This window comes from Pogona vitticeps, chromosome 4 (assembly GCF_051106095.1).
Source record: "Pogona vitticeps strain Pit_001003342236 chromosome 4, PviZW2.1, whole genome shotgun sequence".
NCBI lineage: Eukaryota > Metazoa > Chordata > Lepidosauria > Squamata > Agamidae > Pogona > Pogona vitticeps.
The window spans coordinates 168,987,851-169,015,399 of NC_135786.1; the positions used below are offsets into that span (position 1 = coordinate 168,987,851).

Below are 27,549 nucleotides of genomic sequence, written 5' to 3' on the forward strand. Positions count from 1 at the left end.
GGTGAGGGTGTGTGTGTTTTAATTAATCCCCCCATGAATTGATGAATAACTTTGTTATTTGTCACATCATGGGGGCAACTTCGTGCTTCCTGAGTCATCAACTTTTCACAACTCAAGAAGCGGGACAACTCATCAAAATGGTGAGTTGTCCCCATCTCTCAGGCTTTCAGATATCACACCTGCTGCCATAACATGGAGAGATAAGTGAATGGAAGCTGATGAGGTGATCTCTAGTAAATACATGGCCTAATAGCCCTCTTTTATTTCTCCTTCCATCGTAGGTTTGGCTAGTTAGTCCATATGCACTGATTAAATTCAACTCCCATTCTGCATCTTTATGTACTGTAGTTTTTCACCAGCCCCCTGACGATCCAAGGAATGGTAAATTGAGGCAAAAATCATAAAAGTACCAGGAACATTGATAGAGTGTTAGGTCTGGCTGGAGACACACGTGATCAAATCTTTGCTCATCCATTGAGCTGAAAGAATGCCAAGTTTCTATCTCTTGGCTTAACTTAATTTGGAAAAGCTGTAAATGAAGACAAGGAAGCTTAACACGGGTTGAGGTATTTGTGTTGGAAAAGAGTGAGAAAGGCTGTCTATATAAGAGTTGCTGTGAAAGCAATTGCTTTCCTTATCCCAAGGCTCAACATAAATAAAGAGAATGTGGCCAGGGGGGTTAAGAATTGAGAATTTTTTTGTTTTTCTGTTTTTAATCTTGCTCTCAAAGCAGCTTGATCTATCAGATTTAAACCAGAGCCAACATACAGTCATGGTTGTTACCTTATAGCTGGAACCTCTGGTTCATAGGCTTAATTTGACCTGTGAAGATCTCAATCTACTTGCAAGAATCCAACTAGGCTCCTCATGCAAAGCCCTACTGTCCACAAAGCCAGACCCTTTCCCTTGATCACATTCCTAATTAGGGTTGGGCTATGTGTGAGTCCTCTTATTATATTGGAAGAGAGATTAAAGTTAACAGTGTGGAACCTTCCAGTTGCCTCTGCTGATTGGAGAAGTCGGCAGTTCACAGGGGAATTTATTTATTTATTTATTTATTTATTTATTGGACTTATATACCGCCCCATAGCGCTACAAGCACTCTCCGGGTGGTTTACAATTTTTAATTATACAGGCTACACATTGCCCCCCCAGCAAGCTGGGTTCTCATTTTACCGACCTCGGAAGGATGGAAGGCTGAGTCAACCTTGAGCCGGCTACCTGGGATTTGAACCCCAGGTCGTGAGCACAGTTTTAGCTGCAGTACAGCGTTTTAACCACTGCGCCACGATATCAGAGACAACTGCTGGGAGCTTTGCCTGCTCCATATTTTCCCAGCAGAGGAGCAGTTAGGCAAAGTATCCCAGCTCCACGCACCACCAGCAAAGAAGTTCCTTTGGCTGATCCTCTGACCTGCATGCAGCTTTACTTCACCCATATCTTCAACTGCAGTACATGAGATCAAGGGGGAAATCTCTACTCAGTGCTGCATATGAGGATCAGTGGGCATGATCATTGCCCTCCAACATCATCTGGCCTAAGCATGTTTGGGAAGGCATGGTCTAACCTCACATTTGAAATCAGTTCCCCGCCCCCTCTTTATGTTAGGTCACACCATTTTTCTATCTCACATAATGTCCAACTAGCAGTGGTTTTACAGAGCAGGATCAGGGAATCTGTGGCTCTCCAGATGTTGATGAATGTGAACCTGTACCACTAGTAAGGCAGAACAGAGCTTATGGAAACTGGAGCCCAACACCACCTGGAGGGCACAAGTTTCAGACATAGGCCCTCAATGTCTCTGACTCACTCGACACTCTGTGGTAGCCATCAAGGGAATATGCTTGATTGGCTTGCTCTGTCAACAGATTCTCTTTATCGCGTAGCAACTCTTTGGTTACAGACATTTATGACAATTGGATTATGACACTGTAATAGGTGAAATTACATTTGAGCATGTTTGCATGATCTAAAGATGAAAAATTGGGGCTGATGTTGACTTTCTTACCAGTTACAGCCACTGTACATGAATTCTGGCAGAGACAGATTATTCAGATTGACAGCAAATGAAAATCTACCATACTCTTGGTTTCATTAGTCTTCATTATGTGACCACGACAGCTTTAATTGCTGCCCTGTATACATAAGTAATAAAAATGTAAAATGTTTAAATGAACTGTGCCTCCCAGAAGCCATTATAAAAGATTAATGACAAGCACTCTTTGCTAATTTAAATGTCTTTAAAAACCACATCCGAGTAGCCCTTGTGGTTATGATGATAGTAGAACGGTACTTACTAGACCTCTTGTCTTGAACCATTATGCACCGAGCTCTGATGGCTTTGATTATTCTGTCCTTAGTGAGTCTGACTTCAATACATATTTGACTCCCATTTACTCAGGCCTGCCAACCTTTCACTCTTGCAATCCAAAGTGGCTTCAGGTATTGATGATAGCTTGTCTTTAAGAAGTGCTGATATTGCTCCGAGGGCTTGAAGTGCCGACATTATTAGTCACATGACAAACTTACTTGTTGCAAATTTCATTCCACTGTCAAAGAGCTGAGGGAGAGGGGAATGCTGATATTTTCTATTAAAACTGGGACAATTCTTATAGATTAATTCATATTTAAATCTGCAAAAGTGGAAACGTTCTTGTTTATGTATTTTATGTATTTATTTTGAAGAGACTGTTCTTATCTGGGAGCAACAAGTCATGCTCCCATCCAAAGTGAAGGACAAGATGGTATTCCCCACCACCTCCATTTGGTTTACAGAAGTTTATTGGACTAGCACTTGAATCTTACCTGCTTCATCTCACCAGAAGGTTGGCTTAAGAGGCACAGGCAAGTGATCTGGAACACACAACATGGCTATTCAACAGCAAAAGTATAATAGAATCATAGAATAATGTAGTTGGAAAAGGCCTATAAGGCCATCAAATCCAAACCTCCTGATCAGTGCAGGAATACAAATCAAAGTAGATCGGACAGGTAGTTGTCCAATTTTCTCTTGAATCTCTCCAGCACTGGAGCACTCACCCCCCAGGTAATTGGTTCCATTGTCATTTTTCCTGATATTCAGCTGAAATCTGCATTTCTGTAACTTAATCCCAGGAAGACAGTTGGGGGGGGCTGCCACCACTCTCCTCTACCCACCACCCAGCACCAGTGGCCTATCTACCTAGTGATAGGGGCAGCTCTCCTTAGCAGTGAAAAGTTCTAGGTGATTGAGTGTTTTCTTGACCGTCGTGCCTTTTATCACATCCAGTTCCTAAACTTCTTCTGTCCCCAGGAGATACAAAATAGATAGGGTGATATAGTTCCTTGGCAAGGGTGGGTGAGTAATTTATTAGATGATTTTTGGAATTGTCTTCTGAACCAGATCCAGCTCTGTGGTGCTCAACCTGATGAAGTACCATGTGAGGTTGAAAGTTAGCTTGTGTTTGTGACTCCTATGAGGGAAGATATGATAGCACTCTTCAAATACTTGAAAGACTGTCAGACAGAGGAGGGGCAGAATCTGTTCTCAATCATCCCAGAGAACAGGATGTGTAATGATATATATTCTGATCAAATAACTACCCTGATAGACAGTGGAATGCTGTAGATTTAATACATCTTGACTTCAGCAAAGCTTCTGACAAAGTGCACCATGATAGTCTGATTATCAAGCTAAATAGGTGTGGGCTGGATAGAATAACAATCAGGTGGCTACACAATTGATTACAGATTTATTCTCATTCTCAAACTGGGAAGAGGTAACAAGAGAGGTACCACAAGGCTCTGTTCTGGGTCCGGTGATCTTGAACATTTTTATTAATAGCTTGGATGAGCAAGTGCAGGGAATACTTATCAAATTTGTGCATGACACAAAATTGGGTGGAATAGCTACTACAGGAACCAAATTCAAAAAGACCTTGAGGGGTTTGAGCACTGGGCTGAAAACAACAGAATGAAATTTAACAGGAATAAGTGCCAAATTCTAAACCTTGGAAAAAGAAACCAAATGTACAGTTACAAGATGGAGAGTACTTGGTTTAGTAATACTACATATGAGAAGGATCTCGGAATTATTGTAGACCACAAGCTGAGTAGGAGCCAAAAGTGTGATATGTCTGCAAATTTTTAAAAAAAGGCAAATGCTACTTTAGGCTGCATTAACAGAAGTACAGTATAGTCTCTAAATCCCATGAAGTACTAGTTCCCCTCTGTTTGGCATAATTTAGGCCTCATCTTGAGTACTGTGTCACATTCTGGACACCACAGTTTAAGAATGACCAGAAATTGGAACAAGTTCAGAAGAGGGTGAGAAGGATAATCAGGGAACTGGAAACCAAGCCGTATGAGGAAAGACTGAATGAACTGGACATGTTTAACCTTGAGAAAAGAAGACTGAGGGGAGATATGATAGCACTCTTCAAATGCTTGAACACTGGGGGAATTCAAGAGAAATTCCTGCATTAAGTAGGGAGTGGAGTAGGGAGTGGTGTCAGACTCCATGGCTTTATTGGCCCCTTCAAACTCCATTATTCTATGATTCGGTGATTCTATAGTTACTTGTTATTTATATAACCAGGGAGCAAAGTTCCTCCCAACACGATATTTTTAGTCACTTTTGGTAGCTACACAATGAAAAATATCATCTTACCTGCTTTGTAGCAGTTATTCTGTGAGTGCAACACAGTAACAGCTGTCCATAGTAAGCAACAGATCAAGTAATTTAAAAAAACCTCAGGATATAACTTAAAACTAGCTTATGTTTCTGGAAGAAAAGCAAACAAGATCAAGGGAAGGCCAATCTCAAAACTTCAGAATTAGCGATTTGGCAATAGATGTTGCACACAGCCAAGGAATACGTATGTGCCTTGCCTTCATTTTATTTGTTTCAGACTGTAGAATGTATTGAAATACAAGTTACTTTATGACCATTTGACAGTGATAGGACAAACAGTGAACTGGTTCAGGTGTAGTATAACACATAGTTTATCCTGGTGGCTATGAGTTACAGTAAACCTCAGATCCCTAGGATCCCTCCTTTACTGCAGCTGCAAAGAGATCAGAAGCTTTTGCTTCCATTTCTTCTTAACAACAACTTAGCATTCAATTCTGGTTAATCTTAAGTAGAGCTATATATTGCAGTACAGTAGGCCCATTGACTCAGTGCAGATTTTGGTGAGTCCTCCATAAATTTCTTTTATTCAAATGGGCCTACTATAACTGTGACTTGCTTTAGCAAATCTTATACGAGTAAGTAGTGTTAGTAAGTCTCAGTTAGAATAAGTCAATTTGAAGCAATGGAACCTAGGAAGGAATTGGCTCACTAAATTTTCGTTGATTCAGTGGGCTTAATCTAGTGCAATTTACTACACCAAGCAACAGGATTTTGGCCACCGGCTAGCTTATGTGCTTGGAACATGCTATTATTGGTGGATGGGAGAAAAAGAACATTTTAAAGTTGTCTTTGAGCCAAGGGCTGAATTTAATTTTAGAAAAAGTTGGAAGAGGGACACATATTCCAGAGGAATGCTAGACCAGTACAAAAACTGGGAAACTTACTTGTGATGATGTAGTGGAGAATGGGGCACAAATATCTAAGAAATTCAGAAGGCCAGATACAACTCCAAGAAGGATGAAATCTGCCTTCAGGGACTTCGGTTTCCTACCTGTGTTGGAATAGCCAAAACTGAGAATGCTAAGTTTTTGTATTGCACCTCTCAGACATCTCTCCCCAAGTAGGTGGGTCACACTAGAGATTCTGTAAAATATAACTTTAAAAATGTGACTTTCCTGGGCTCTGATAAATATAATAATAAGCTTAGAATTGCATCGAATCCAGCCCCTGTCAAGGAGGCACAGTGCAGAATTAAACTCCCAACCTTTGGCTCCACAGCCAGATACTAAACCACTGAGCTATCCAGCAATTTTGGATGTAATTTTTACCAAGCAGATGGACGGTTTCCTAAGAAAGTGAAGGTTAAACACAGACCAATTCATCCTGTCATTAACAGGAAAACTCCAACCATTGATTGCTGAAGCTATTTGCGTTGCCCTTACTGATGGATATTAAGTGAGAGAAAGTATCCTAGCAAAATAATGAGTTTGGCAGGTATCATCACAATATTTTTCTGACAGCTGTCACCTGGATATCATAACTTTACGTAAACCTGGAAGACAAAAAATATGAAGAATGGGGGATTTACTAGGATAAGGATAAAGAGCAGTGGTCACTTATAAATTGAGTTGAAGCCAGAGCTGTTCCTGATTTGTTACAGTTGAGATCATGTTCCTTCAATTCGTATGAGAGCGGTCATTAATATGATGATCTGAATCTGAACTAGCAACCCTGGGAATAAGAAGCTTTTATTTGTCTTGGGTTATCTAATTCACCCAGAGGGCCGCTTCATTTCACTAAATTCCTAAGCAGATGTTAGCTTTGTGTAATTAGCATGAAACAGAGTGTTGACTGTAACATGAGAGAATAGTACCATTTATGTTTCCGCCACTGCATGTGAAAAAATAATGATCAGGCATCTGTCTGTAGGTCTCGCATAAAGGTAAGGAGAGGTCAGCCAAAATCTGGTGTTGTCCGGGAATCTCTAGCTTCAATGCACAACAGATTAGTTGGATGACTTTAATTCTGATCCAAATAGTTCAGCCACGTTAGAGAGATAAACATCAGGTTGACCTGGTAAATAATAACCCTTCTGTATTCTCTGTCACCTTACAAAAGTGATGAACTGTGTATTTTACTGTGTTACACTGAAATTTGATCCCTGTGCCGAAGTGCGTCAGTCAAAAATGGATGGAATGTTTATTATTCCTAAATCTCGTGACGCTGGGTGTGGGGAAGGGAAAGGGAAATGTTAAGGTTTTAGGTCAATTACCAGACCTATAGGTAGCTTGCCTGACAGATGAGCCCTTTGTTCAATACTGGAGGTTTATACCCTGGATGTATAACACCCTCCATCATACATTTTATGGTCGTGTAAAACATCATATGACTGTATCTTAATATACTGCCTATTCATGGCCAGAAGCTATGTCCTAGAAATGCTCCACCATTCATAACATGATTAATTCAGCTGAATTAAGAAGCAAGGAAGAACAAATACTATGAATAACAGAGATTACTACACTGGAGGCCCGAAGCCCCACGGCAGGTAATGGTAACTATTGGCCACATAATGTTGATGTGTGTGTGTGTGAGTTTTCTTCCACTCCTCAGGATCATAAATTTTTTTTTACCAGTTTTTTCTGAATTAAAAACTGTTCTCATGTGCAGTTTAGGCCCAAATCAGAGGGTGCTGCATCCTCACAAAAACCACCATGAGCACTACCATCGTTACAAAAAACCTGTTCAAATCCCAAAATAATTCTCAAAGGAAGGCAGCCTCTTAGTTGTTGTGGGGTTTTCAGGCTTTTTGGCCGTGTTCTGAACACGGACAAAGAGCCCGAAAAACCCACAACAACCATTAGATCCCGGCCGTGAAAGCCTTCGCGAATACATTGAAGGCAGCCTCTCTTTCTTTCCCTCATCCCCAGCCCTCCCCCCATTTAACAGACCATCGTGGGTTTGTGGCTGAATGTTAGGATTTAGTGCTTGGCTTTGGGTGGAATGGTAATGTTTTCTTCTGTGGTAAAGTCAGAGAATCAAATTGTTGACGGCTCCATCTACCTGTTCAAAGGCAAGCAACTCTGGATGCACCTACAGCATCCCTGCAAAAGATTATTTCGATATCTGTCCCAAAAGTCACATTTGACTATGTTTTAAAAATTATGGTTATAGATTATCTTGGAAGCAATAGACATGACCTGCAGAACATTCCACTAGATAAAAGTCAACTCTGAACAGCCCTAAGTAGAGATGCTTACAACACCAACTTTAGCATTAGGCAGAATGATGCAGCTGTTTCAAGCAGTAAATGTCAGGCACCATAACAAGGCAGCAAAGTGTTGATTATTTATTATATTATTAATAGCAAAACACTGACTGAAATGAGGAATCCAGGCAGGGATATTTATTTATTTATTTATTTATTTATTTATTTATTTATTTATTTATTTATTTATTTATTTAACTTATATGCCGCCCACACTACCAAAAGCTCTCTTGGTGGCTTACAACCATTAAAACACAATAAAAAGATAAGACAATTAAAATACAATTACAATATATACTCTAAAAATTGCCATCAGGACACACAGTTGATATTATTTCAATTAAAAGCCTTCTGGAACAGGAAGGTTTTGACCTGGTGCCGAAATGTCATCAGTGTCGGCGCCAGACGAATCTCAATTGGGAGGGCATTCCATAGTCTAATGAAAAGGCCCTTTGTCTACAAGCCATCCCTTTTACCTCCTTGAGGGATGGCTCTTTCAGGAGGGCCCCCTGGCTAGATCTTAACTGCCAGGTAGGTTCATATGGAAGGAGGCGCTCCTTCAGGTATCCAGGGCCCAAGCCGTTTAGGGCTTTATACGTTAAAGCAAGCACTCTGAATTGGCCCTGGACAGCTACTAGTACCCAATGTAATTTGAACAGAATCAGCCTGATGTCTTCCCTAGCGGCCCCACCACTCACCTTGATTCTGAACCCAACTCCCAACCCAGCCAGCCTATCCAGAAGGACACCATGGTCGATGGTGTCAAAAGCCACTGAGAGGTCCAGGAGTATCAACAGGGTCACACTCCCCCTGTCTCTCTCCCAGGAAAGGAAGGGCGACCAAGGCAGTCTTCATACCAAAACCCAGCCTGAAACCCAATTGAAATGGATCCAGAAAATCTGTTTCATCCAGCAGCGCCTGGAGTTGCCCAGTCACAACCCACTCCAACACTTTACCCAAATAAAAAAGGTTCACCACTGGTTGGTAGTTAACCACCAGCCTTGGGTCCAGGTTAGGCTTTTTAAGGAGTGGCCGAATTACCGCCTCTTTCAAGGCAGTAGGGACCACTCCCTCTCTCAAAGAGGCGTTCATGGCCTCCTGGACCCAGGTGCGAACCCCCCTGGCAGATATTCCAATTAGCCATGAGCAAGGGTCAAGTGGAGTGGTGGCAGAACGGACAGATCCAAGCAACCTTTCCACATTCTCAGGTCTCAACAATTGAAATGCATTCATTAATACTTGACCTAAGCACGGCACACTGGACACATCCTCTGATTCTGCAGTAATGGTGGAGTCCAACCACCTGCAAATCTGAGTGATTTTTCCCTCAAAATGAATGGCAAACTTGTCACAGCAAGCTGATGAGCAGTCAGGGACCTCCACCAGATTTCATGGTTGAAGATGATCCCGGACCACCTGAAACAGCTCTGCTGGACAAAATTCTGAGGAAGCAATACGGCTGGAGAAATATTGCCATTTCGCCAGCCGTATTGTCACAAAATAGGCCTGATAATGGGCTCTAAGTTGTGTTGGATTGGACTCCCAGCGGGATTTCCTTCACCTTCACTCCAGCTGCCTCCCCTCTCGCTTCATCGCCCACAGTTCAGAAGTATACCAAGAAGCTGTCTGGGCTCTGCATGCAGGGAGAGGGCGCTTAGGCGGAATCGTGCCAACCGCCCGGGTTATCTCCCTATTCCATATGTTGACCTGAGCTTCGACAGGAGCGCTGACCATATCAGATGGATAATCCCCCAGAGCATTCAGGAAACCATCTGGATCCATTAGTCTCCGAGGGTGGATCATCTTAGTAGATCCCCCACCGTTGCAGAGGGGAGAAGAAGCTAATAGATTAAACTTGACCAGGAAGTGGTTTGACCATGACAATAAGGTCACAACCAGCCCCTCCACATCCAAACCACCATCTTCCAGTCCCGTTGAGAAAACAGGTCCAAGGTATGGCTCTTCTCATGTGTCAGGCCAATGACACATTGAGACAGCCCCATGGTTGTCATGGTGGCCATGAAGTCCTGAGCCGCCCCAGTCAAGGCAGCCTTGGCATGGATGTTGAGATCTCCCAGCACTAACAGCCTGGGAGTCCTCAACACCAGGTCAGAGACTACCTCCATCAGCTCAGGCAGGGAGATTGTTGGTATGGAGCAGGCTGGGCGGTACACCAACAGAATCCCCAATCTGTCTCATAAGCCCACACACAATACAGGCCCTCAAGACCTCCTTTCAAAGGGATAGGAAGCCTGGTCAAGTAGAAAGAACTCTTATAGACTATAGCAGCTCCCCCTCCCCGACCCTCCAAGCGACATTGATAATTAGTAAGAACTTGCCACTGTGGGTTAGGCCATTTCAGTTCTGTCAGCGGGATTTTGCCCACTGTATTTTTAATTTCAGAAAGGGGATTTACTAGATTTTCTGCCCTGGGAGTCAAAATCTCATGACTGGCTTTGAGTGCAGCCTTCTATACCCTGGCCTAAGTGGGCAACTGTCATTTCCTGTTCTGCTTCAGGCAGCCGAATGTCTTAGATTGGCCCTGAAAATATTAACTGCAATCTTTTGCCAGAGTCAAGAGAAGTAACAGTACTAGTATTGCCAAATATTTGGTAAGAACATCTAGCTTTTGTGCCTCTCAGTGTTGTCTCCCTTCCAGGATAATATTTTCTGCCTTGATGTTAAAATGTTTTTTTTAAAAAAACCTATTGTTTTTGAGTGCAAGTGATTAGGGCCAAGCCAAATATGACACTGTCTGCTTGCATGTATACAGGTATAAAATGTACGAGAAGATTACACATGGCTACCTGTTAAGATAAAGTGAGTCAAGCTTGGTTCTTTGGCAGACGTTCATCATTTAAGTTTGGTAAAGCTTTTTTTTTTTTTTTTTTTACTACAGCCAATAGGTCATGTTATTCTGGGTATTCTAGGAGTTGTGTCCAAACCAAATACACTACTCCAGACTCTCCATTTCAGGAGTCACTGGTTTGTAAGCATGAACAAGGATTAGCTATGGCTGGCTATTTCTGGGGAAGACTAGTTTTGAACAGAAAACTGGAAAGGATGTGGTTTTAAAATCAGACTTTCCCTATCAGTTACTATAAAAACCAGAGAACATGAAATGATTAGTATATATGGGAAATGAACAAGCATTTAGCTGGAAATACTGGCCAAAATCTTGTTGCTTTGTGTAGTAAATTGCACTATCGTAGGCCCATTGAATCAATGGGGTTTGGTTAGTCAACTCCTCCATTACTTCCATTAATTCAAATGGGCCTACTCTGTGACTTATTTTAACATAGTAATTTGCAGGTAGAGTAGGCTCATTTGAATCAACTTATGGAGGAGCTGACTCACTAAATTCTTATTGATTCAATGGGCCTACTCTAGTGAGGTTTACTGTACTAAGCAACAGGATTTTGGCCATTGTAAAAAACAGATGTACATTTTAATCTGTTTGTATATATGTGTATATCAGCAAACAAAAGGCAGACCAAATGAGGGATGATGTCGCAAAATGCAAGGGAAAATCAAGTACAGATTAAAACTACAGGCAGCCTGCAAACTAATTGCAAATACAGCTCTGAATGTGACATTTAATGTTCAGTGTCTGAACAGTCAATAAACCAACACTGTAGTCAGTTTCACCTTTTATAAACTTGAATGTATTGTTTTATAACAGGTATAGAACCTGCACTCCAAGGGCTGCATGTAGACTATGGCCTACTTCCATGCACTTATTGGCCCACTGTTTATCAAGCTCATTTTATTTCCACTGAGACCTCAGCAGGTTGTGGTAGAGGCAATGCAGACCTCAGCAGCAAAGAGATTCCCCATTTTTTTTTCACTCTCACCCACCCATCATCATTATTATGTGAATTCTCTGACTACAGTTGATGTCACACACTGAGAAGCCTTCAGGCAGAGCTCTCATCCAGCTTTGTTACCCAAGATCTTTCCCTGGGATCAAACCTGGGCCTACAAAGCGTTCGTAACCACTATGCTATTTCTCACCGAGACATGCTTTTTCAGTGGGGAGGGGGAATCTGGCATTGAATTTAACATCTCCTGCATTCAAAGCATATGTGTGAATCTACAATTGCATTGTCTTATCTTTGGCAAGTTGTTCGCACGTTGTCTGTTGAAGCTTCTCAGTTGCATTCAGAATCCACATAGCAGGCCAGGAACTTAACTGGTTTATCAATGTGATTTTTACACACTTCTGTAATAGAAATTTACATCTGCAACAGGATTTCTCCTGCTGGTATAAAGAAGAGTAGGCATGTCATACATATGCACCGAATGCCTGAGCCTATGCATAAGAAAGACTCGTGCACTGCATCAATGCATAAATGAAACTAGGCATTCCAGCACAGTTCCCCTACACCCACGTTGTGCTTGCCCTCAAGGCAGACATTCATGTGCATGGACATCCCAGAAAAAAAAGCCAGCTGGTATGTACAGCATTGCATGGCTGTGCTGCTTGCTCACATACTTATTCAATGTGTCAGTGTTTCTCATGGGTACAGTTAATATACAAGTGTCTATTATCATAAAACAATACTAAGCTAGGATTTGTTAATCTTTCCACTTTGGATCTAATTTCCATCTTCAGGACATTCTATGACAGACAGGTTGCCCAGAGGAGCTAAGGGCCAGAATTCTGGCACCCAGTTATTCCCAGGGCAAAGAACTGCCGTGATACCACATGTCTCAATTCAGCTCATCAGCAACTGATCTTGGGTTGATGCAGAAGGCACACTGTCTAATCCAGAGGGTCTTTGCAGCTCAAACCTGGATGAGAAATGGCTGTTTAGAAAATCTCTGACTTTGGGAATATTTATGACTAAAAGAAATTTCATTGGGCCATGTGGCACCAGATGGTTCACTATCATATCTATTCAAGCAAATGCAATTTTATTAAAAAAAATCAAGTCTTTGATAGCTGTAAAACAGGTGACCTGAGGGAGGTGACAGGTACAAAATTGTGGAAACTGAAGAGGCACCATGCTGTATGAAACCATAGATCATGTTCACACAATGGCCAACCAGTTGCCTATGGGAAGCCACAAGCAGGACACGAGTCCCTTTCAGGCACTCTAGAAAGTCAAACAGATACTCTGCTTTTGGTACTGAAGGAAGCATTCGTCCATCATGATTTGTAGCAACCTCCGTCCTTCATGATTTAGTCCAATCCCCTGTTAATGTCATATAGGTTGGTGGCCATCACCACATTGTGCGGTAGTGAATTCCACATCTGATTGTGTAATATGTAAAGAAGTACTTCCTTTTTTTCATCCTGAATCTCCCACCACCAGATTTGATACTTCAGCAAGGTTAACTGAGACAAGAAGACAAAGCAGCCAAGAAAGCTCTATGGACAAGAACGTCTCCCCAGCTTTTTTTAACCTGAGATATCTACCTGGGATCAAACTTGGCCCTATAAAATATTCATAACCACAAGTCAAAACCACTAGGTCAGGCTTCCTTGCTGATTTCAGTAATAAGTATACAGTATCTGCTTTTGGTTGTTTTATTGTCAAGAAATGGAGACCAGACAGAGCTGGCAGGTCCGACATATTGGCAAAGTTGTGATAGCAAGATGAATCGTAACATTTTAGGGGGCTTAAAAGCCTAGAAATCTATAATTTGATATTTATGTATATTGTGAGTTTGCAAGCTGTTGATGATAAGGGATTAAAAAACTGGTCTTGTTTTCTTTGCAACCAGCAAGCCAGGATCTGAGGGTCTGTAAACCACTAAACAAACAATTTCTGGCTTGTTTAACCAGTTGTACAAATGAAAGGACCCAAGCATGTGCAAACAATCAGAATCCTAGGCTCCTGTGCTGATGTGGTCAATGTCCCTGAATTTCTCCAGTGCTGCTTCCTGCATGATGAACTCTATCTTTGGGGAGAAATATTTATAAATCACATGTGGTCCTAGGAGGAGGAATCTGTTTTGCAATGTGTACATCTACTGGGAAATTAATGTATGGCATTTTTTGTCCTAAAAGAAGAATAACTGAGCTTTGGTCTTTGCAGGATGCAGAACAAAGTGGGAGAGGAGACTACATTGGTTCAAGATGCAGGTGTGAAAATATGATTTTGGTTGCTTCTCCATGCTTAAGATTTTTTTTAAAAAAAACCCCACATTTTCACAAGGAAAAAAACCCCTCATAAGAAGAAAATGTCAGAGTATCAGGAATAAAACTTTGGTCTGGTTATAGAGACCTTTTCTTCCTTCCTCCTCCCCCCCAACGGAAGAATTAAAAATATGTTGTTTTGTTCTCAGTGGTGCAACCCATTCTACCATTTCAACCGTCTACTGACTTGATCCCACCTCACTCTAGTACTGTATATAGTGTTTATCTAGATTGAGTCAGCAAGCAGACATTGAGTTAAAAAAACACACAAACCATAAAATGAATATTGAATTCTTATTAGAATTGGGTGTCTGTTACCAATTTTTATTCACGCATACATATACAAGAGATGCATATCCATTCAGAGCTAGATTTGAATGTAACAATGTTTCAAGACAGTTTAACAGAAAAAATAAAATAAAAACAATGACAAAGGAGGAGGTGTGAGATACTGGGAGCAATACATATGATTATCCTCCTAAATTTATTGCTGAAAGGCAAACTCTGGGATGCTTGTGTGGTCAGAGCCTCGCCTAAGATATTTCTGTATCTGAGTCAAAAATCTTTTGGCATACCCAGAAGTTTCTCCATTTGCACTCAGCTGAGATTTCAGGAAGAATAAAGAGAGAGAGCACCGGAGAATTACAATGGACCTCCATTTCTGTTTTAGCAACTGCATCTTTGAAAAGTAGGAAAAGTGGGAAAAGGAGCAGGTTTATGGGGAAGAATTGTATGTATTTATAAAAATATGCTACAACCCACCATGTATGGCTCCAGCGCACATTCCTATTGTGTAGTGCTAAGAATGGATGTTACATGGAAGAAGTTTTTGGTTGATTGCAAAATGATTATATTAGGAGATGGAAAGTTGTTAAAATGGAAGTCGTATAGCACACCGATATTCCATGTATCATACAAAAAAGCTTACTGTGTCATGAAACCTTTCCCTGGTGGAGTTGGGGTGGGGAATGAATCACTCTAAAGTAGCTTTCTTCAGAAAATTGTGCTTTATTAGATGTATTTTCTGGCTACAAGTTCATTGAAATCTGTCAGGTATTTAATAGATATATGTATGTTAGAAAGGCATGCAACGTCTACAAAGCTAAATACAGGGTAAATATTTGTTGCTTAACAGTTGGGCAATGAGCCAATTAGGAGATGCAGTAACATAATAATATTTACATACAGCCATATTATATTCTTATGGTTTCACAGCAATGTGCAAATGTTACAAATATGGCTTTTTTATTTTTAAAAAAAGGAAGTAAGACATTATTGTACAGAGTAATATTTCTAAATGGTTAGGACTGTTTCACTTTTTTGTGAAACCTGTTGAGCTTGCATTAACTGTACACTGCACTTAATTGCCACTTTAATAATAATGGCATAGTTCACACATATTTCCTAAGGCACAATATTAATGTTAAATGCTTTAAAAATGAAGCCATGCTTTCTTTATTCAATGTAAAGTAAAATGCTATTACTAGCTACATGGTAACATTATTAATTGTACAAAATACAACGTTAAAGACTACATTACATGCTTGAGTATTATATGTACCCTATAAACAGGAAGCTTCTCTGAAACCATACTATGCAGCATTGCATATTAAAACATTTGGTTTTGGTAATAATTGTTGTACACATAGCAGAGAGTTATAAGGCTTCAGTGGAATAATCATCTTGTAATTGCACAAATATTTTACATTCTTCAATAGCAGTATTTACAATTGCTTTAACTCATCCTTTGTCATTTGGTAGCTAATACATTTCATATGCATCCTTCTTGACTGTCTAAAGTGCTTGCTTATCAGCATGAGGAAAGAAAATGCATAATTGTCTTAAACATAATAAACACACAACAAGGAGATGGCCAATGCATTTGCTTGGGATCTGGACTGCATTCTCAGAAGGAGAAATTTATTGCAAAACCCAAAGTCTTCACAAGGCAACTAGGTATATCTGCCATATTTAAATAGACAGACACATGTACAGTACGCCAGTTTGTATGTACATGCATACAAATATGTTTTCTTATGTTGAGGAAAACACTGATTTTAATATTTTTGTCCATCAACCTTAATATTTTTGTCATTCAGTTTTCTTGTGCTTTGTCTGAAGCCAAATTTAAATCAAAATATTAACATGCGAATATGATCAACAATCCTATGTTTCATGCCAATGTCATGTGATGGGTTGAAAACAAAATATACCACTGAGATGATAATTTGGTTTCTGAAAAAGGCATCAGGAATAAGGCAACAGCATGTCAGATACAATTCAAGGAAGAAAGCAGAAGAAATAATGGAATTCAGATATTTCAGTTTTTAACACATTGTTCCAATAAAAGCTGGACAGCTTCTGTGCCTAGAAATACTCTGGATGGCAGCGAATTTAAAGCTGCCAATAAAATGTCCTGATGCCACAATCTAACAAATTAAGGCACTTTCAGGATTATAGTCCAGCAGAACCCAAAGGGGGCGGGGTGTGAGGGAAGGGTTGGAGCTATTTAGTCACCTGGTGTGTCACATTCCTGCTTCCAACCACAAACACACCATTTCATAGTTCATTTCCACCATTTATTCTTGAGATGACTTTTTAAGCTGAAGCCAGCCAATCAGTTTCTTCGTAGAGAGAGGGAGAGAGGGGGGGAAAGAAAGAGGGAAAGAAAGAAAGAAAGAGAGAAAAGAGGTAATTATCTGTTCCAAACATTCAAGGAAGTGGAAGAGCAGAGCAGTACCAAGAATGATCTTCTGCTGAGCTTAAAACTGAATTTGTAGCTGGCCCAGCTATGAATGGACGTTGGTGCTGGAGAGGTCATTCCTGATTATTTCATTTACTGCAAATGAGAAGAAAAGACAAATAGAGAGTTATTTCTCTGCACTGCTCAACATATTGTCTTCAGCTGAAAACAATGTTTATAGACGTTTTAATTAGTGTGGCCAGTTTTTCTGCGATCATGGGTGCTGTGAGTATAAAATGTCAGTATGTAGCAGATTAGGAATGGCCTAAGTGCAAAAAAAGAAGAAAAGAAAACAGAAAAAAAGGGGGATGTGGTGGTGCTGTTGGTTAAACCACAGAAGCCTCTGTACTGCAAGGTCAGAAGACCAGCAGTCGTAAGATCGAATCCATGTGACGGAGTGAGCTCCCATCGCTTGTCCCAGCTCCTGCCAACCTAGCAGTTTGAAAGCATGTAAAAATGCAAGTAGGTACTGTAAATAGGTACCACCTCGGTGGGAAGGTAACGGCATTCCATGTCTAGTCGTGCTGGCCACGTGGCCACGGAAACTGTCTTCAGACAAACACTGGCTCTATGGCTTGGAAACGGGGATGAGCACGGTGCCCTAGAGTCAGACATGACTGAACTAAATGTCAAGGGGAACCTTTACCTTTACTAAGTGCAAAAGAAAAGCATTCTTCCAAAGAAAGCACTATACCAACTCATGTGACAGTCAAGTAGTACCATGGGCTTTGTTGTCTTGCATCATATATATTCCATCTCCAAAATGAGTTATGCAACAACCAACAACAACAACCATCTGTGCTGGCTTGGAAAACACAAGAAATAAAGAAGAGGAAGGCAATGGACAGGTTGATCTGCTGCATATAAACCGGTCAATTGTTTTAAAAACAACAAAGGTGCCAGATGCTGAATAGAGTGTTTGAAAACTGCTCTGATTTTGTTGGATAGGGTTCTATATGCTGACATTTCTGCCATGGGAGAGTTGATGGGAAAAAAAGGAATCAAAACTGGTGTTTCTGCTTGCTCAAAAAGAGTATTTGTGAAATGGATCCATCTCTATGGCCTCCTCAATAATCAGCAGTGCACACTCACGCAAAAGCTTTCCCATATCCAGATGCTTCTGAGAATAAGGCAGCAGGTTAAAAAAAAATACATGCCAGACTTTTATAAAGAAAAAGAGTAAAAGAGATCCATACTCTTAAGCATTAACTTGTGGAATTGACGGTAGAGTGTTTTTGTTACTTGTGATCCTTCGTTCATTTCTCTGTTCCCCCAGTAGACTGTGGGGCTGTGTTGTTTCCCATACTCCGGTTATGTCCATTTATCGTTTGTGATTTTTGGCAGATGGACAGGAAATGACTGAACCTGGCAAAGGCCATCAACAGTGAGCTGCACAACATCCCTTCTATTTCCACCCTGCCTCCCTGTGGTCCTTGCCACTGCTTGATTTACACTGAGATAGATAAAATGTCATCAGTAAGGCTGTCACCACTTTGTAGCTTTCCTAACATCACAGGGAAGGGGAAACACAGGCTCACGTCATGGAACTCGGCTGGAAAAGCCCACATTTCCCTTTGCTTTTGGGCTGTTGATCATTCCTGCCCAGATAATTCCATGTGTTGTGTGAGAGAGGGCCACACTGATTAAAGACAAACTTCCTGTAGAACTGAACTGCTGAATTTTTTCAGACCCATGGGATATTTTATAGAAGGCAGCTCAAACCAGAGAATTAACAATAGTGTAAAGAAACTGGGCAACACATCAGTGTGTGCTTTGTAGAAGGATAAAATACCATTTTATTTATGCCATGCTGTGTAAAGTAAAGGGATTAGGCAACAGAGCCCAGTGATGATACTTCCTGAGATATCAAAGCCACTCATGGCCTAAAGGGGCTGCTGGCCTTACCTGTCCTGTGCTGGACAATATTATACAATGTCTCACCAAATACCATATTTTATGAATTTAGCTAGATTAGGTAAACTGAGGAAGCTGTGGGGGCTTACTTGGCTCTATAAAACTTCTGCTTTAAATTTATTTCCTCACTCACAGCAACTTCTTGCTTGCAGCTGAACTAGGTAATATATTAAACACATTTTTAGATATGTTTCTTCCTTCCAAAAGCAACGAGAAACATCTGTTTGTCAGTGTATGACTTTCTTAGCCAGATTATCTTGCATTTAGTGTGCTTTGCTTTGTGTTTGCTCAGTGGAATGTGAATACCCTTAAATTTGCAATTCTGATTGTGAGGCTTCGTGCTCTGGAGAGGACACTCCAGCTTCGCATACAGCGTCGAAACAACACGGGAAGTAGCAGTTACCGGTTATAAGTCTTTGCTCAATTGGCATAGAGCATGACGCCAGGGGCTACTTCTGACAGTGGGCGAGGTCATTGCACCTCATTAGGTACTGTAGATACCGCCTGCCTTAAGCTGGGCAGCCCCCAGCCAGTAAGGTGCTACCTCGCCACAGTCTGTTAACTTCACGGGGTGCATGGGGTTTGGGATCTGAAGGCCTTAGGAATAGACCTCAACAGATGGGAAACCCTGACATCTGGGCATTCAGCCTGGAGGCAGGCATTGCATCACGGCCTCTCCCAATTTGAAGAGACCCTTATCCAGCAGGCCGAGGTGAAGAGGAAGTCGCAAAAGCAGGGAGCTGGACAGGGGTCAGATTGGATTTGTCTTCTGTGTGGAAGAGATTGTCACTCTCGAACTGGCCTCCTCAGCCACACTAGACGCTGTTCCAAGTCCTCCATACAGAGCACGTTACCCTAGTCTTTCGAGACTGAAGGATGCCTAACTAAAACTTAAACTTAAAAGATTGTGAGGCATGTACTTCTGAGGCAATGTTGTGTGGGAGGGAAAATAGGTTAGTCCTTTGAAATACTGTATAGGTTTCCCTTAATATTTAGTCTGACCCTTATCCAGTGAACTCTGGCCTATACATGGCTGTGTCTCCAGCCTATGGCCCCTGTTTGCCTGATCTGAATGGGGACCACTTATCTATCCTTCAAAAAGTAATCCACCACTGACTCTTTAGACCGTGGTTTCTATGGACCAGCCATTGTCTTGTCTCCAGGCTTGGCTAGGGCCTCCTGACAAACTATGATGTTGTGTTCACTTCCAAAAGAACAGTGCAGCATGCCTTGATCTCCAAAGGGCACACAACTTAGCTTTTTTATTCGAATCCAGTGAAATAGCTTTAGCCTCATATACTCATGGAGCAGATTGGTCAAAACAAAGAACAACATCTACGGGTTTTTTTTGTGTAAACACAAACATAATTGCCTGTAATCCTATTCTTTATAATTCCAATGTACTTGTCGCCAATACTACAAACCTACAAAAGAGATGGAACAAAAAGAGCAATTGATTCACTGAATAATAATGCTACAATCAACACAGTTAAATATGATATGAAGACATTAGGAGAACACTGAACAGAGATAGAAGTTGGCCTCTTAGGACACTGTGGAGAATTTCTTGGGTTACACACAACCTGCCAATATACTACTATGCTGGTGCCTTAAATTATAGCAAGGAAAGGGTTATGCAGATTTGTTAAAATTGGGCTCATACCCCTTGAAGCTAACTTTTCCCATTTATAGTGTATTCATATTGAGAGGAACATCTTATTGAACAGCCTTGAAAAGTCACTACCAATAGACTACAGTGTCCATCAACTCTGAGAAGTTGGAGGGAGATCTCTGACCAATACCCAATATTACCATATGGGCTAGCATGCTGATTGCCTCATAATATTAAGATGCAGGCAGCACTGATATCCAGCTTGGACATACTTTAGATTTAAAGACCAAGTAATGGCATTGTAGTTTCTTTCTAACTGCTGCTTGCAAAGGATCCGGTTGTCCACTTCTTTCCCAACCTTGTGCTGTGGAATCTCCTGCAATATGTCTCAATCTGTATTTCAAAATATTAAAATTAAAACTGAACAATTAGAGATCTTGCTTTTGCCTCAATGTGTATTACACATTGGGATCCAGAAGACATTATCCCCCAAAAGAGAGGCAGAGATAGATATATAGAGAGCTCTCTAACAAATAAAAATAGATTTAACATAACATAAAATATTACTACTGTAGACACACTGCAAGATTATATTCTACGTACTACAATGCTTTTTTGAAACCAGAAAAGATCAGCAAGTGTGTTCTGAGTAACACCATCTACTGTCTGCCAGCAAGTACAACTAAGGAAATCCTCTAAACTAGGGGTCCACAACTTCCAGTCCTTGGCAGGACCAGGCTGCAGAGAGAGATCTCCCACCACCACCCCTGCACACACATATGCATGCATGCCCCCCACGCTCAGATGCACGGACACGGCCCATGCATACATGTTTCACACACGCCCCACGCACAGATACCCCGTCACACACACACAGATGCATGCACACCTCCCTGCATGCACAGATGGACGCACGCACGCACGCACTGCATGGATGCACGCACTCCTCTGCATGGATGCATGTACGCACCCCCCGCACACAAACCTCCTGCACACCCACCCACAGATGCACAGCCGTATTCCTGCACACAGACACACCCGCCCCGCACACATGCTAAACTGGTCCACTGGGGGCTGGGTACCACTGCTCTAAACTAAAGCCTGAGGGGGAAAATAATACAGTGGGGTCTCTACTTAAGAACTTAATCCGTATTGGAAGGTGGTTCTCAAGTTGAAAAGTTCTTATGTTGAATCTGCATTTCCCATAGGAATGCATTGAAAACCATTTAATCCGTATCTGCTCTTTTCCGTCCATAGAAACTACAGTGGAACCTCTACTTAAGAACTTAATCCGTTTTGGAATGGTGTTCTTAAGTTGAAATGTTCTTAAGTTGAAGCAAAATTTCCCATAGGAATGGACTGAAAACCAATTAATCCGTTCTGGCTGTTTTTTTTTTGTTATGTAGAGGTGTGTTCATTGAAGCATTAGTTCCCATAGGAACTAATGCAAAGCTGGTTAATATGTACTCTACCACTAGGGGGAAATTTTTTTTTTAACCTAAGATGACCTAAAGTTAAAAAAAGAGCAGGAAAGGTTTTTTTTCCTGTTCTTATCTTGGATTTCTGTTCTCAAGTAGAAGCAAAATTTAGCAAATGGAGCTGTTCTTAAGTTGGATTGTTCTTAAGTAGAGACGTTCTTAAGTAGAGACCCCACTGTAATTAAGATTCAACCTTTTTAAAAAAATCATTGGGTCCACAGCTACAAACACAGGGTGAAATTCTGTTGTGCAGCTCCACATACATAACAGCACTGATGTCATCATCAGTGGCAAGGTGCCATTCATAAACAATAATTTCAGGGTCCACGTGTCTCATACACAATGTGATGAAGTTTCAGGCACTCAAAAATTATCAAGACTTCAATCAGTGGCAATGATGATGACATACCACAAAGTTGTGCCACAGAATTTTACACAGTTTCTGGTTGCTTTGGCATACTGACCTTTTCTCTTTCCAAATATACCTTAAATAAAATCTGTCAGTTTACACAAGTTCGTCCAGAGCAATGCACAGGACTATACAGAGGCACTTATAACACAGCAGGCAAAATCTTTCCTACAGGGCTTGGGGGCTGGGTGGGGGAGACTATTCTTTCCCTGTTTCTTGAAAAAGACAGAATTTCAAGTTCTGATTGATTTCCCAGGACTGCCTTGAGAACTGGAAAATGTACAGTACACTCTTATGCATATATTTATTCAAAAGTCCCAATGAACACAAAGAAATTTATTCCCAGTTAAATAGGCATCAAGCTGCAGACACTGTAAATTTTAAAACAAAACAAAATGAAGAACAAAAAAGCAATCTATGAGTCTCTGCTACTCCCATATTTTTCAGTAATCCTAAAACGATCTTTTAGGAATCTTTAGGTGAAATACCCTTATTTCTTTGCTGGACTATTGTAAAACACAGACACTAAAATAAAATTTATATTTTATTTAAAATGTATATTTTATTTAAAATGTTATTTTATATAAATTTAATATAAAATATATTTCTTAAATTTATTTCCAAAGTAAGTGAGGACAATAGGTTCCAAATCACTAACAGATGCAAAGATTCATTCACCATTTAAAAATATTTGACAAAGGACTCATCTACACTGCAATGGCTCAAGTGAACCCATTTTGTCCAGTTTCTTCTGTTTGGAATTTTTAATATCTTTAGTATACTATAGCTGATGAATTGCATCACTTACAAAGAAACACTGCAAAATATTTGCTTTGCTTTGTCTTAAAGTACTCTTTGAGAAACTGCTTGTAGTTTCTTGACAGACCCTTCAGACAAAGCAAAGAAAATACTGTAGTTTATTTCATTTCTTTATAAGTCATGCAATACATTAATGATGGTATAAGCGGAGTCCTAACATTTTTCTCACTTCCTCTGCCCCCCCTGCTGAGGAGGAGAGGAAGTGTTCAATTTGCCGATATCTTGAAGCGGCTTGCCGATTAAGCCACTTCATGATATCAGAAATTCAAAATGGAAGGAGCCTTGGCAGCTGGAAGGCTCACTTTTTTGTCCATTTCCAGTGATCACATGAATTGGGAGCAAATCAACCAATCCCCACAGTGGGACAAATGCTTATCTGATTACATTCAATGTCTATTTTGACTTGCATGAAAGTCTTTCACTTAGGGTCCTGCTGCAGACTACAAATATTAATTTGATACGACTCTTTGAAAGGTCTAACACTAATCTACCACTCATTTTGCAGGTGGGTTAACTTCAGGACACAGACAGAGAGAACACAAATATGTTCTAAATGACATGGTCAATTTGTGGCTACCCTGCAATTCAAGCCAGAAGCTTCAGTATATGATAGTTACAATACAATTCTACTTGTGTCTACTCAGAAATTTTCACTACTGAATTCAGTAAGGCTTACTTCCAAGGGAGTAAGTACAGAATTATAGACCAGAATATTCCTTCAAATGAGCAGTGGTCTTCCTATAAAAACAGTTCACCTTTTCCAAAAAAATATGCACTCTGATTATTTTGCCAATTACACCCACGGTTTCCCAACATGCTCTCCATTTTTAACATTTGTCACACTGAGAGTTTCCACAGTCATGTGCACTTTCCACTGACATCATGCATTTTTAGAAGTCCAACATAAAGAGTTAAGAAAAGCAGGTTTGTCATGTGATAGCACTACCTGTCAGAGGTCTGAAAAAGAATTTGTTCTGTTGCTAAACACATCAGATGCCACTGCAACAGGATGTGGCAAGCTGTTACACCACAATTTAGTTTTAAAAGGAGTTGTTCTTATAATTAACTTTAAAATGACCTTACCATGGAAACATTTATTTTGGTAAATAAAAGAATATTACTGACACAATAGTTTGGTTTTCTGTTCATCTTTTTTGAAAAGCAGGGCTGAGTTAATTTAAGATATGTTTCTCACAATATTTAAAGACTTAAACAGGGTCAAATATATGTGACACTAAAATCTAAGCTGAAAAAGAAATGCTTCTTGGATCACAAAAAAAACCATGTTCCTTGTTATAAAGCTAGGGCCTATAAAAGTCATTATCAGGATTTCCTAGGAATATACTCAGAAGTGGTTGACCATTCCCTTCTCTGGGGTGCTCTAGGAATGTGCAGCTTGACCAAGACTACACAGCCTGTGTTTTTTTTCTCCTTGGGACACACAGTGGAGAACTGAATTCCCAACCTTTGGCTCCACAGCCAAATATGCAACTTACTGAACTATCCAGCTGACTGGCAAAAGAGAAAAGTGATACTACCTTGATCATAGAAGGCTATGGACTCCAGTGGTGAAGCTCTTGGTGCACAGAATAATTCAAGTTGCTATGACTTTACAATGTTATCCATCATTTCTAAGTGTAAGTGAAAGAACCAGAGACAACAGAAGAAAGACTGTAAAACATCAGAAGAACCAAACAGTTTAAAACTTGAACCACAGAAAGCTGAATTTGCAATTTTATAACCCAAGATTAATGTGCCTATTGAAAACTAGTTCCTAGGTTTTTTTTAAATTTTCTAAAAAAGAATGTTTAAATAACAAGATAACATACAGCTTGATTGTCAACCCCTCTACCTACAAATACTACTATGAATTACATTGCAAACAGTACATTTAAGAACCTCTACCTTTTGACTTATCCCTAAACAGAGGGCAATCAGTGAAGGAGCCTGCAAAGAATGTGACTCACAAGACAACTGATTACTAAAGTCTGCTCAGCCTGGCCTGGATGAAATACAGCTAAAACCTCTCTGGCAAAGCAGCTGATTCCCGCCAGTTTTCATGCAAGTATTGATCAGATCAGATGCTACAGTGGGCATGTCATTAGAAAATGAAAACATTTAGTTTCAGGGACATAATTCTCTGCAAGCTATCAGAAGTCAAAGAAAGACCATGTTTAAGACATAATGGCCAATTATAAAAGATGGCAAGTCAATCTTTCAAGCTATGGAAAAAGCTTGTGTGATGACAACCAGATATCTTTTAAAATTTAAGGAACTGTAACTGACAACAAGCTCTTTGTAGTCTCCAGGGTGATCCTATGTCCCATTCACTCCTTTACCAAAATCTCATCTGCCAGGAAACACTACATAGTATGGACAACTGGGCAAATTATGTTTTCAGCACCATTCCAATGGCAATTGGAACAATTGCCCCAGCCTGAATTAAATTTTAGTGCAACGACAACAACGTAGTGGTGGTGGTGGTGGTGGTGGTGGTAGTAGTAGTAGTAGTAGTAGTAGTAGTAGTAGTAGTAAGTAATGTCCAGATCATCAACATTGAAATTCCAGAGGATGCAAGAGTTGAAAATAAAGAATTGGAAAAACTAACAAAGTACAGAGACCTGGCAATCAAAATATCTTGCCTCTGGAAGAAACACACTTCAGTGGTCCCCGTAGTCACTGGGACTTTGGGAACAATATCAAGAAATTTCACACAGTACTATAAGCAGTTGTAGATCAGAAATCACACCATCAGAGCTACAAGAAAAGACAATATTAGGAACAGCATACATACTGCGCCAGTGCAAACTTGCCCACCACCTTAGGTGGGAAGCCAAGTGCTACCACCAACGGTTGTCACATATGTCACTCACTAGTCCTGCAATAATTACTGGGAAGGGAGAGGAGAACGAGGTCAATGTTGGCACAGTGGCTTTCTCCCCACTGCTGCCTGCCTCTGTAAGAAGGCCAGTTCTTAGACAGCTCTAGTAAGAATGCCTTGGGCCCAAGGTTCTCTGGGTGAGGCATAATAGGCAAGGAGTGGCCAAAGCAAACAAACAAAATGAACAAACAAAAACTGCTTGTGCCTCCCCATAATGCCTTGTCCCTACGACCCTTGGGTCTGACGCCTTATTCACAGCACTAGCTGAAGAGGGTCTGTGGTATGCAGCCAGGCAGTGGCAAGGGGAAGAAAAAGTGGCAATTGGCTCAAGCAGCAAAGACTGAGTGGCTATCATCTCAGTGAGACTAATGGGCAGCCAGGCCCTGAAAGATTCCCCATGTGATGCTCAGAAATATTTCAAGTACAAAATTGGCCTTTAGTGACTAATGGCCTGTACATTCTATTTGAATAAAAGCAGGTTCCATTTCAGATGGAATTAATTTGCATATTTTTTTCTTTTTCAAAGTTTCTAATCAGTCCTGGTGAAAGACAATCTACCCACCTCTGAGCAATGCACAAAAGGCAAGTTTAGTGGCGATTTTTCTTTAAAAGACAGATCTTTGTGGACAATATTTTGTCAGTATAAGATTTGTGTAAACATGTGTTCCACTGTCTGATCCTGCTGAGAGCTAAATGTTTTCCTTTGGATCCTGAATATGTTGTAAGCCCCTCTTCAAAGAGGCTATTTTTTTTTTTTGCTTTTTGCAATACTTAATACTTCATCAACTCTCAAACTCACTGTCAACAGAATAGCCTACATTTCTGCCAAGTATATGGATCAGCACACATCAACGGGGTACCAGAGCCCATATTGGCAGATCCTGCACAGGAGAAAACTGAAGCAAAGCAAAAAACCAAAAAACAAAAAAACTATATATGACCACCTGGGAATGGTGTAAAATGCCCTGAAAATCAGGGATTTTTTGGTCTCACTTGGACTCTGTTGATACTAGTTTCAGCCTTGCATTGGGCAGGATGTAGTGTCGAATTTATGTGTGCACAGAAAATGGTACAAATGTTCAGTATGGATGGGCCTTAACTTGTGACCTTCATTGGCAGACAGAGTATTCATACTGATGAAATTGTGTTTCTTCAATATATTTGGGGATTAACTCATTTGCACTTGGACAGGAGCTATCAATAGTGATGTCCTTTGAATTCTATTACAGGTGTGATGCCATAAAAAAAAGGCAGAAAACAGGGTCCAGATGAACCTCCAACTACAGTAGAATTCCTAACAGCAACATCACTCTCCACAATTTATACACATGATAACTTTTAGCATAAGTAACTCTATGCAAGTCCATCTGTCACAAGATGTCATTTCCCCCAATGTTATGTCTCTATGTTGGTGTACAGTGTTGTCTATGATTTGTGAAAAGGCCTCATTTTCTTGAAAGTTAATAGAAGGCTTAGTATCTTGTTGAACCAAATCTTTTTGACTTGAAGGTGAGAGGTGAGGGGATGGAAGAGGTGATAGGACAGCACTACATACGCCTAACATGTCTAATCTGCAAAGGCTGTTTTCAACATGCATGCCCTCTCTTAATGTAGAATCTACTGAATGAGGAAAGATACAAGTGTGAGCTCACTCTAAGTGGCCTGTTG

At 40.6% G+C, this 27,549-nt stretch overlaps 1 protein-coding gene and 1 long non-coding RNA gene across 5 annotated transcripts in view; one reads left to right on the plus strand and one right to left on the minus strand.

Annotated features, from left to right (window-relative positions):
* Positions 1-27,549, plus strand: part of LOC144589239 (uncharacterized) — a 701,357-nt gene that overhangs the window by 480,174 nt on the left and 193,634 nt on the right. The window lies entirely within an intron of this gene.
* The window catches only part of NFATC1 (nuclear factor of activated T cells 1), a 169,770-nt gene continuing 156,526 nt past the window's right edge, over positions 14,306-27,549 (minus strand). For 3 of the 4 annotated variants that reach the window (XM_072998722.2, XM_020781625.3, XM_020781629.3), the window contains exon 10: positions 14,306-16,864. In XM_072998722.2, coding sequence (XP_072854823.2) covers positions 16,815-16,864 — 50 coding nt within the window. In that variant the 3' untranslated portion in view covers positions 14,306-16,814. Of the gene's footprint in view, positions 16,865-24,538; positions 24,632-27,549 lie in introns of all 4 variants that reach the window. The other variant, XR_013545252.1, reaches the window with a different exon arrangement.